We start from the raw sequence: 11,733 nt of genomic DNA, 5'->3' as shown, positions 1-11,733 counted from the left end.
ATTTCATGATAATATGCAAAAATAGACCATAATAGAATGTGTAGTAGTAATTCCATAATTCAAGAGTTCATAAATGATCATAAGGACCCATAAACTTGAAGTAAAATAGAGGATAAATGGTTGGACTTGTGGAAAGGAAGGTTTCCACAATCAACCCACATACCTCAACTTTGGAGAATCCTTGATGAAGATTGGAATGGAGAATTGATGCTTGAGATTGAGTCTTGAATCCGGAAGTAGAACTTGAGATGTTTGAATTGGTTGAAGATCTTGGTGGAATTTTGGAGAGGGATTAGAGAGTGTTTTTGAGTGTTTTGAAGCTAGAAAGAAATATAACTAAGTATGGGACAATCCTCTTTTTTATAAAAGAAAAACGTCCAGCCCGCTACAGTAACTAAGCTTACTGGAAATTGAAATTCTGCCTGTACAGGTTTTACGAAAATTGTCATAACTCCTTCATCCTAACTCGGAATGAGGTGAAACCAATTGCATTGGAAAGATAACTCAAAGGGCTTTAATTTAATTGGTAGTAGCCCTTCCAGTTCCTTGTGTACTAAGAGATATGCCCCTTTAAATTTGACCCTGAAAATCGCATTTTTTGTGATTTTCGAATTTTGATACGGTTGCTCTAAAATTCGGGTTAGACCCATTTCCCACTCAATTTTACCCCCTAAATAAGAATATGAAGTCGAATTTCCGAAATCATGCACGGATTTTGAGATATATGGAAATTACAATTATAGGTGTTTCCGAAGCACATTTTCGGGCATTTTTGTGGTCGTTTCAATGGGGTGCCCCTTTCTATCATCTCAGACCATGGTACCCAATTCACATCCAAATTTTGGAGGAAATTGCATGATGAATTGGGCACACAACTCACTTTTAGTATAGCCTTCCATCCACAGACGCAAGGACAATCGTAGAGGACTATTCAAGTATTTGAAGACATGTTGAGGGCATGTGTGATTGATTTTGGAGGGCATTGGGATAAGTTTTTACCTTTGTGTGAATTCTCTTATAATAACAGTTATCACTCCAGCATTGATATGGCACCGCTTGAGGCATTATATGGGAAGGGAAGTAGATCATCCATAAGATGGTTTGAGGTTGGCGACGTGAAACCTTTGGGGGTTGATTTAGTGAAAAATGTTCAAGATAAGGTGAGGAGTATTCAAGCTAAACTTTTAGTAGCCTAGAGTAGACAGAAAAAAGTATGCAGATCATAAGATAAGAGACATGGCGTTCTAATCCGGTGAAAATGTTCTTCTTAAGGTATCACCCATGAAAGGGGTGATGAGATTTGGTAAGAAAGGTAAGCTAAGTCTGCGATACACTGGTCCCTTTAAGGTTCTTGAATGTGTAGGATCGGTAGTGTATAGATTGGCGTTACCTCCTAATCTATCGAGTGTGCACCCGATATTTCATGTGTCCATGTTGATGAGGTATCATGGTGACGGGGATTATATCATTAAGTGGGACACAATCGTCCAATTGAGAAAGCTACTTGGGAAATCGAGAAGGACATGCGAGACAAGTATCCCCAATTGTTCGTCGATTCAGGTACTACTCAATTCCTTCCTTAGCCTATTTTTCCTAAGTTTGTCACTCAGGGATGAGTGATGGGTAAATTAGTATCTACTGTAACGACCGGGTTCCGTCGTTATAGAAAAGCCAACAGGGAAAAATTTTAAGTTGGAAAACTTTTTCGTAGTAACTTGAAATTTCCCAACCTAATCCAGATTTGGACGAAATCAGAGTCATTAAGGTGTAGGGAAATCCGGTAACAATTAGGTGGATCATTTATGTTTTTGAGCTCATGAGTGGATAGATAACTCGTTAAGGAATCCGTACGACTTTACGAAATTAAATTCGGGCGAGTAGAACTCCCGAAATCGATCTTAGCGTAAAGGGTATTTTCTGAAGGTCATTTGTTAGAGGTGTGTTGTGAAATGGGGGCCTTGAAATCCTTTAAATAGCTCACTAGTTCGTGCAAGCTGCCTTGGCAGGAGTTTCTGCCGTTCTGGCGAGGCCGCTACAGCGAGGTGAGGGTCGATGTGGCGGGTTTGAGTGACTTAAAGTCGTAAATAAACCCCTAAACAACCTTATTTTGCACTTTTCAATTTTTAGAGCTAAGGAACGAACCACAGGCAACTCCTAACAGTTTTTCACCATTCTTGAGGCTAAAAGTAAGTTTTTCACTCCCCGAATCCATTTTTCGATCCGTAGAATGTAATAGAATGGGTAATTAATGATGGGGGAGGGTTTTGATCTAGATTATATGGTGGAAACAGTCTTAGTTGGGATAATTGGGATCATGGGTTTGATCTAGGGTTCATAGAATTATTAGTAAGTCGGGTAATTAGTGATTGTTTATTGATTCACGTATTATATTGATTGTTAGTAGACCAAGAACAAGCGGAACCAATCCGGAAAGGGAAGGATCAAGTTTCTTAGGGTTTCAAACTTGTTTCGAGGTAGGTGATGGTTGTGATTCTATGATTGTGCGATGTATGTTTGTTCTTGCTTCATTATTATGCTTGCATGTATGCGAATCTTGCATGATTGGTCACACTTGTTGTAAATGAGATAGATGAATGCCATGAATCATGACTTGTTGGTATGAACTTGAGAAGATACTTGTGATTGTGATTGTGGTGTGTTGAATGAATCGCCTGTCACGTTCCGGCATAACTAACATGAATCAGTTGCCACGTTCCGGCATAACTATGGGATAGGTTGCCATGTTTCGACATAATTATGGGATCGGGTACCACGTTTCGATATGCTAATTGTTTGGGTTTGGGTTCCATGAGAGGACTAATAACTTGTCATAATTGTGTATATTGTTGAGTATGTGATAATCGATATTGTATATGTTCGGTATTTTGCATGTTTATAATGTTGTATTGACTTGCTTATGTTACACTTAGTGGGATAGACGCGTGATACTACCAGTACACTGTAGTTGTGCACTGATACTGCACTTGCTTTTATTTTTGTTGAGTACAGGGCATCTTCAAGCGGCTATTGACAGACCTCGCTAAGGAGATCAGTGATCCTTCGAATTCAAGGGTGAGCCAATTCTTCTGGGCAGCTATGGGTTCTCTTTCATGTATGTCCACCATTTCCAGACTTAGACTATGTTCTAATTAGTTTATTAGTTCATTAGATTGGAGTTGCATCCCTTCTTGTTTAGACTTGTTGAACTTTAGATGTTTTGGTACATTGATTATCAGGTTCTAGGTTATTTCTTCCGCATTGTTTAGTTATTGTTAGAGTTTTGTTAGAGTTTATGGGAACTCTATTTCTTTCCTTAGAACTTAACTGCTTTCTTATACTTAGTAGTTTTTAGAGTAGTTGCTTGGTTGGGTTGTAGTAGTGGTTCTCCCACCGGAGAGTTAGTGTGGGTGCCAATCACGATGATCGAGGTCGTGACACCCACATAAATACGGTTAAAGGTCAGTGGAGAACAATAAATTATTCAAACTATATGAATATCTATGTTAAATAATTAAGTAGTATATGTTTGCTTAGTCTCCTAATTTTTCCTTAATATAATATAAACCCCGAATGTGGATGAACTCTTACCATGAAACTTTTTCTTAACAACTATACTCAGTTATACATAAATAAACATTTATTTGACAACTATTTTATTTTTGAAATCATAATTTATTTCTAATTTTAGAATACATTAGATCATAATATTTTAACTAAATATTTCAATTTATTTTTAAGAAAGATGAATAATTGTATTATACATTCATTCAATAAAAAAATATTTAAATTTAAAAGGATACATGTGTCTAATTATTTAATTTTATACAAATTTAAATTTCTAATTGCACACATTCAAAATTAGAAGGCATATATGTCAGATGGGGCCAAGTTGAAAGGGGCATATTTACATTATGGCTATAAAAAAATTATATACCCTTAATATACAGAATTTGAAGTCAAATAGTAACATGGCATGTGAGAATGGAATTAATCACTTGCCATTCACCACCATTATAAACTTTAATTAATTTGTCTCTTGCTTCAATAACCTATTGAGTTTGACTCTGGAAGTTTATTCAGCAGGAATAATGAAGTTCTTCAGATCTCCTTCAAAGTTGAATGCCACTTCTGTACTACTATTACTCTTCTTTTGCTATTACTCAACAGGTTTGAACACACACTTTAATTCAATTCTATTTTTAAATCAGAGTCTAACAATTGGTTCTTGATAAATAATTGTATATAAACTCTAAGAGTTAATATCTCAAAAAGGTCATTCAACTTAGAGAATTTATCTAATAGAGTTATTGAACTTTATTTTGTATCAATAAAATCACTCACTTAAATTTTTATATGAATAAAATCACTTAACCAAATTTATCATTAAAAAAAAATGACAAAGCATTATAAATTATGTTTATGCCATATAAATATGAATTTCATAAATAAATATAATTAAATAAAACTATTAAGAATTTCTTACTGATAAACTTAATTAGTGAAAATTATATCATGGCATTAACTATTAACAAGAATCCTCTGCCTTACGGTAGCAATAGCAATTAGCGGGCAACAACAATAATTATTTTTCTATTAGATTCAATCTGAATTCTGATGGCTGAGAAGTTGAGGAAAGAAAACTGTCGAAAATATGAAATTTGAACAGTGCATTAATGAGTATATATTAAATTCAGTATAGTAACAATATCTTTCTGAGCATCAAGGCTTTCTTCGATTTTAATTCAGTATGCCCAAACAGAAGTATTGATGCTTTTGGGTAACATCTGGATTTATTTATGAATTATCCAACAAAAAAAAAATTCATATACTTTTTTTAAATCTGAATATTAATTTTAACTTTTCAAATATATAAAATGTTCATCCATTTTTGTTCTGTCAATTACTCGGCTGAATTGTAATTTCTTCTCCAAATCGGACAATGATTTTGTTTTTGATTTTGTGTGATGGTTATAATGATTGACTGGAAACTTGATCTAGGAGAGAAAATGAATGGTGATATAATAAATTAAGTTGAGTGATTTTATTGATACAAAAATCTATGTTGAGTGATTTTATTGATACAAAATAAAGTTTAATGATTTTACTAGATAAATTTTCAAAGTTGAGTGACCTTTTAAGATATTAACTCCAAACTCTAAGGATGCGAGTTCGTGTCATTTTTCAAGAAAATGGATCAGTGATTTTCTGGTGTTTGGTTACATGCATGAAATTTTTTTCAAGGAAAATCCATCAAATTATGACTCCCTTAATTTTATGTGTGAATGTCATTTCTCTTACATATATATAAATATTTTAACTTTTAATTTCTTATTGCTTGCTTCTACTAACAGTTATACATTATTAATAATCTTTAGTACTAAAGACTGTACTATATATCTAAAAACTCTCTTGCTATCATTATTATTAGTTTTTCAAAAAAATAGTTTCTATTTAACTAACCAAACATTGGAAAGCATTTTCTAGAGAAATGACTTGTGTTATACCAAACACAACAAGAGCAGAGAGTTTGACCTATGATTTTAAACATTATGTATTTCTTATCAAGGAAGAAAAATCAATTGACTATAACTTTGGCCTTCTATATAGAGAAATTTGAAGCTCAAAAGTAGATCTTTAATGTTTTTTCTGATTGATTTTTCCCCTTTTTTCCAGAGGAAAAGTGCATGAAGGGGAAAATTACATATATTAGAGCCAATGTGTGTGAGACTTTAGTAGCTAAAATGAGATATTAGCAAATCATTAAACTTTCTTCCATTTGTCTTTGTAATAATTATGATCCACCAGGCACAACATGCATGTATTAAGTTTTTCTTTGTGTGTTTGTATTACCATCTCTTGCATTTTTATTCCAGATGCGTTTGATGCATTTGATCCCAATGGGAACATCACAATAAAATGGGATGTCATCAGCTGGACACCAGATGGATATGTCGTAAGTTCGTTAGCTCTTCCATACATACTAGGAGTTCGGACTACGTACCTCTCGATCTTCATATTATCTGTCTTTTAACGTTTTTGCACACTTATGAAAGACATTTAAAATAGCCATGCCCTAGTCATATGAGTAGTATATGACCTACTAAGTCACTAAGCTATATATCCTTTTTAAACGTCTCACTTAATTAACACTCTACCACAGTAAGGTACATTTGGAAAACAAGGTAACTCCTACTTTTCTAAAACGTCAAATGGACTTGTCATTAATCATTATGGTTATTTGGACAGGCTGTGGTGACTATAAACAACTTCCAGCAGTATAGGCATATCCAACCACCAGGCTGGAGTTTGAAATGGACATGGGCAAAGGATGAGGTGATATGGAGCATGCTGGGAAGTCAGACTACGGAGCAAGGTAATTGCTCAAAATTCAAAGGAGATATTCCCCATTGCTGTAAGAAGGATCCAACAGTTATCGACTTGTTGCCTGAAACTCCTCACAACCAGCAGATTGCAAATTGTTGCAAGGGAGGAGTTGTCAACTCATGGGGCCAGGATCCTTCAAATTCCATTAGTTCATTCCAACTCAGTGTCGGTTCTGCTGGAACAACCAACAATACAGTTAGAATACCTAAGAACTTCACCTTAAATGCACCAGGACCTGGATATACTTGTGGACCTGCTAAAATTGTTAAACCAACTAAATTTTTTACTCCAGATGGGAGAAGAGTGACACAGGCTATGAGTAAGCTAATTAGAACTTTAATATCATGCTCATTTATAAGATGCAGTTTCATACAGGCTAACTTTAAAACTCTCTGTTGTTAATGACAGTGACTTGGAATGTCACATGCACATACTCACAATTCATGGCTCAGAATAAGCCTACATGTTGTGTCTCCATATCGTCGTTATACAATGACACAATTGTACCATGTCCTACATGTTCTTGTGGCTGCAAGAATAATGGCACTAAACCGGGAAGTTGTGTGGAGTATGTCTTAGTATATATATTCTTCAATTTTTTTAGGTCACACCTTAATTGTTCGAATTCCTTTGTAATTTACTATCGGTATACTTCCCCTTTGTTTTCTTGTAGGGCAGAAAAGCCGCACCTAGCTTCAATTGTTTCGGACCATGGAAAGAACAACTTTACCCCTTTGGTCCAGTGCACAGATCATATGTGTCCAGTTGGGATTCATTGGCATGTGACGCTCAACTACAAGGATTATTGGAGGGTTAAAATCACTATAACAAACTTCAATTACCATATGAATTACTCACAATGGAACTTAATTGTCCAACATTCCAACCTTGATAACATCACTCAGGTTTTCAACATCAATTATAAGTCATTAACTCCTTATGGAGATCAGATAAGTAAGTTCTCTATCTAATTATAAAATGTGTTACCTAAAAAAACAGTTACTACTTAGACATTAGATAGATTTGCACAGCTGCCCCGTACTTTAATCTAGAATCAGAGTTATGTATCAAACGATCGCTTAAGGTGCACTTAAGCCCTATAGCTAGCTGTGAAATAGGCTGAGCACTACACCTCGCTTCAGTAGCATGCATTGTACCAATGAGACAGCACTAAGAAATAATATTTCACTTAATTATGAATCTGTTAAACTCGTTATTTGCATTTTGTGCTTAAATTTCCAATAAACATCTTGACTTGTTGCCATTCTTTTGGTTGGAATATTACTCTATTGAGTTAGTTTCCATATATATGACTAAACTCCTGACCTTTTTCTCAGATGATACTGCAATGTTATGGGGAGTTAAATCCTCCAATGATCTACTTGTGCAACCTGGTCCTTCAGGAAATGTCCAGTTCGAACTTCTACTCCGAAAAGATACATCAAATTTAACATTAGATAAGGGATGGGCTTTCCCTCGCAGAGTTTATTTCAATGGTGATAACTGCATCATGCCACCTTCTGAGGCATATCCACATTTGTCAAACGATGTTTCAGCCATGCCACCTCCTGATGCAGATCCACATATGCCGAATGCTGCTTCCCAGTGGAAGGTCTCTTTGCTTAAATTAGTAGTAACAGTTATGTTCTCTATGACATTCTTCTTTGCTAACACATACAAGTCTTATGCTCTCTATTAGTAGTGTATCACATGTTTTCCTTACAATGCTAAAATCATATTATTTTGTATTTTTCTCAAGCTCATAGTGTTCCTAGAGCTGTTTGAAATAAAGACCATTTAAGATTAGATAGAGCTTCAAATTCTTGTTTCTTAAATTCTTGTTCAAATGGAGTTGAATGCTTCTTAAACCATTTTTTTTTTTGTTCTATATGGTGCAACTCAAAGGAATTTAGGATTTGCAGTTTATGGCTTCCTACAAGTCTATAACAACCTCGAGTTAATATACAATGATAATAGAATTCATAGTTAAGTATTTTAAGATACTTGGTAAATTTCTTAATACAAATACATGGTTTAGGCAAAACCTACTAGGTTCACGTGAACTCAGAATATTGTATAGCATTAACTAGAGAATATTACCTAGAATGCTTGGTAGGATTAACATTAACTGTAGAATAATTTGCTTCCTTTTATCTCTTATTTCTATTTTGTATAAATACCAAATGTAATCGTATGTATTAAATCAACAAATTGAGATAAAGCATTCTTCAATTTCTCTCGTGTTTTCTTTGTTATATACAACATTTTGCAATGTCTTATGAAGTATTAGATTTAAACAGTTTCTAGCATTCGGGGACCATTGAACTGATATGAACAAAGTTTTTAATATAGTTGCACTGCTTGTCATGAACCAGCATGCTCAAATACTCTAGATTGCAGTAATACAAGTTCATGACATTTTCTTCTATCAAAGACTTTTCAAATACCTGTATTACCGATACAACTGAAATGGTTGCTTGGCTTCAAAATTTGTACTTGTTCACAAACTAGAGAAATGATCAAAACAGAACAAGTAAAATCAAAAGCATAGAACAAAACAATGTCGAAAAAGCAACCAGATTCTGGTGGGCAAAATTGGGTAAGTATGGATAAGTATCTGGCGGTGGTAGCATGCATTCATCGCCATTGAAGTATACTTTTCGAGGAAATGCCCATCCTTGTTTAAGGGTAAAAGTATCCTTATCTTTCTGGAGAAGCACTTCTGATTGAACATTTCCAGCTGGCCCTGCTTCCATAAGTAAGTCATTGTAGAACTTCATACCGTAGAACATACCTGTGTCATCTGCAGTACGAGAAGTTTTGTTAACATCTTTTCCACACCATGCTACTTTTTGCATATAAGATTAATTTCACTAGCTAGCTATAATAGTAAAGTCACAAGATTATTTATTTGTCACGTTAAAGTAACTGAACTTTACCTAGTATGACTAAGATTGTTTTGTGACTTCACTGTTATAGTGGGTAGTCACAAGTGAAATTAGCTCTTATATTGATATATTTCAAAGAACTTACTTATCGATTGATATGGAACAAGAGGCTTGTAATCAAAGCTAAAAACTTGAGTTACATTGTTAAGATTTGGATGTTGAGCAACAAGAGTCCATTGTGTGTAATTGACCCTGTAATTGAAGTTGGTAAGAGTAATCTTGACTCTCCAATATTCCTTGTAGTTGAGTTTCACATGCCAATGGATTCTAACGGGGCACATATGTTGTGTGCACTGTAGTAATGGTGCATTGTCTTTTCGTGGAGTGTTTACCCCCACCATACTGAGTAGCTTGGAATCGCTCCTGTGTTTGTGTCACGAGAGAATCAGTAATCTTTAACTGACTGTAAAAATAATCACGAGGGACTTACTTGATGCATTTGTGTCTGTTCTCACAACCGCAAGCACAAGAAGGACAAGAAGTGATGGTTTCATTGTAGAAAGTTGAGATGGAGACACAACATTTTGGGTGTTTTTGGGCTACAAACTGAGAGTATGTGCATGTTACATTCCATGTCACTGCACAGGATTACAAGAAAATGATCACTTGTAACACACACGTGGAGTAAGAAAGAAGCAAGTGTATTTGATGAAGTAAAACTTACTGAGTGCTTGAGTTTTCCTTCTTAGATCAGGTGTGAAGAATTTGGTGGGCGGAACAATCTTTGCAGGACTACAAGTGTAACCTGGTCCAGGTCCAAGCAAAGTGAAGTTCTTGGGGAGTTTTACAGTCTTGTTTGTGGTACCAGCTTGGCCAACACTAACTTGAAAAGCAGAGACAGAAGATTGAGGATCTTGGCCCCAAGAAGCCAAAACTCCACCTTCAAAATTAAAGGACGAATTGTGAGTCGACCAATCTAGTTTGAATAAATTTGTTCTTAATATTAACACACACACCTTTACAACAATTGGTAAATTGTTGGTTATAAGGTACTCCAGGGAGCATATCTACAACAGTGGGAGTCTTCTTGCAACAATGCGGGATGTTTCCTTTGAATTTGGAGCAATCACCTTGTTCTGTAGCTTGAGCACCAATCATAGTCCATATCACTTCTTTCTTAGCCCATGTCCAGCCTAATGTCCACCCAGGGCTCATAATGTGTCGGTACATTTGAAAGTTGTTCATCGTTACCACAGCCTACGAGCGAGCAGACACAGACTCAGAATCTAAATTTGATTGGTTGTATTGGACACAAAAATGTTTCAGATAATGGATTTAATTTCTTTAAGGAAAGGAAACTTACAACATAGCCATCAGGAGTCCAAGACATGACATCCCATTTAATAGTTATGTTCCCATTGGGATCCAATGGATCATAAGCAGCTGCAACATTCATCCACATACTAATTAATTTTTACAACATACAACAAAAATAAAGTAACATGAATACAATTAATTGAATCTAACCTGCATATGAAAATAACACAAACAAAAGGCCAACTAGAGTGATCAAATAAGTCCTCATTATTTTTCTTTAGAATATTGGCCTCAAAGATGCTCGATTAATAATCCCAATAAAACTGGGGATAAATTGTTATTTACCAACTGGTTATTTGGTACAAAGAAAAAATGAAATATATATAAAGTTTGTTGTCTCTATATATCTCCTTTTCTTCATAGGGACTGTCTTTTATATTGTTGTTGGCCTTTCTGAATCTTGAAGCAAAGATTTGGTGAGTCTTCATATTTTTCTGCCTCAAACTTGACTGTAACATTTCTCCTGTGAAAACAAGATGACACTTTGACAAATGACATAGTAACAAACATAAATATTATTTAAACTTTTCTAACAAAATCATTGGGTTATCATCCTAAGCAATTGTTAAAGTTAGTCTCACATATATATACACTACTACTAGAAACAAAAGTTTCCTCCATCGTGAATCAATGAGAAAATTTTTGTTTAACCCAACAATATATGCTATAGAACATGATTTTTTGCACATTTTTCATTCAATTAGCTCACTGAGAAAATACATGATGGAAAACAAACTATTCTTTCAAATTTTTCCATATGAAACAATTACTATTTTTTTTCTTTTCACACCAATTTAATCAAAATATCTATGAAAATAGCCACTGAAAATCTTTCTATGAAAAAATATTGATCTTTTAGTAGTGTTACCTCTATTAGGTTTGCTTTCTTAGTAATTGTTTTTTAAAAAAATTATTTAAAGAAAAGTATTGGAAATACCCCTAAACTCAGCGCAAATTATTAGTTTCATTCTTGAACTATTAACAGCCTTAAAAACACTCTTTAACTTGACTAACTGAACTTAAACACCCCGATCTTGAAATACATGAGTGAAATACATGCCTAAATTCTCGCCAAGTTTAGGGG

The 11,733-nt window shown here is 34.6% G+C and overlaps 2 protein-coding genes across 2 annotated transcripts; one reads left to right on the top strand and one right to left on the bottom strand.

The window, feature by feature from the left end:
* The first annotated feature begins 5,812 nt into the window (after nucleotides 1–5,812).
* On the top strand, nucleotides 5,813–8,083 carry LOC125859036 (COBRA-like protein 3). The gene is made up of 5 exons (XM_049538781.1): nucleotides 5,813–5,953; nucleotides 6,247–6,703; nucleotides 6,793–6,952; nucleotides 7,058–7,338; nucleotides 7,722–8,083. The coding sequence occupies exons 1-5, from the start codon at nucleotides 5,813–5,815 to the stop codon at nucleotides 8,081–8,083; spliced, it is 1,401 nt and encodes a 466-aa protein (XP_049394738.1).
* Nucleotides 8,084–8,803: 720 nt separating this feature from the next.
* LOC125858444 (COBRA-like protein 4) lies at nucleotides 8,804–10,950 on the bottom strand. Its single transcript, XM_049538232.1, has 7 exons — nucleotides 10,800–10,950; nucleotides 10,636–10,715; nucleotides 10,289–10,529; nucleotides 9,997–10,212; nucleotides 9,763–9,910; nucleotides 9,418–9,695; nucleotides 8,804–9,187 (listed from the first exon to the last, which is right to left on the bottom strand). The coding sequence occupies exons 1-7, from the start codon at nucleotides 10,855–10,857 to the stop codon at nucleotides 8,904–8,906; spliced, it is 1,305 nt and encodes a 434-aa protein (XP_049394189.1). The 5' UTR covers nucleotides 10,858–10,950; the 3' UTR covers nucleotides 8,804–8,903.
* Nucleotides 10,951–11,733: the final 783 nt, after the last annotated feature.

This window comes from Solanum stenotomum, chromosome 3 (assembly GCF_019186545.1).
Source record: "Solanum stenotomum isolate F172 chromosome 3, ASM1918654v1, whole genome shotgun sequence".
Taxonomy (NCBI): Eukaryota; Viridiplantae; Streptophyta; class Magnoliopsida; order Solanales; family Solanaceae; genus Solanum; species Solanum stenotomum.
Note: the sequence above shows the minus strand (reverse complement) of the source record. Positions and strands in the feature narration are given on the sequence as shown.

Coding starts and splice junctions, on each gene's coding strand:
- LOC125858444 (XM_049538232.1), bottom strand. CDS start 10,857: ATGAGGACTTATTTGATCACTCTAGTTGGCCTTTTGTTTGTGTTATTT. Junction 10,213..10,288: donor ATTTACCAATTGTTGTAAAG/GTGTGTGTGTTA, acceptor TTAATTTTGAAG/GTGGAGTTTTGGCTTCTTGG. Junction 9,911..9,996: donor AAGGAAAACTCAAGCACTCA/GTAAGTTTTACT, acceptor AATCCTGTGCAG/TGACATGGAATGTAACATGC.
- LOC125859036 (XM_049538781.1), top strand. CDS start 5,813: ATGCATGTATTAAGTTTTTCTTTGTGTGTTTGTATTACCATCTCTTGC. Junction 6,704..6,792: donor AAGAGTGACACAGGCTATGA/GTAAGCTAATTA, acceptor TGTTAATGACAG/TGACTTGGAATGTCACATGC. Junction 7,339..7,721: donor TCCTTATGGAGATCAGATAA/GTAAGTTCTCTA, acceptor CCTTTTTCTCAG/ATGATACTGCAATGTTATGG.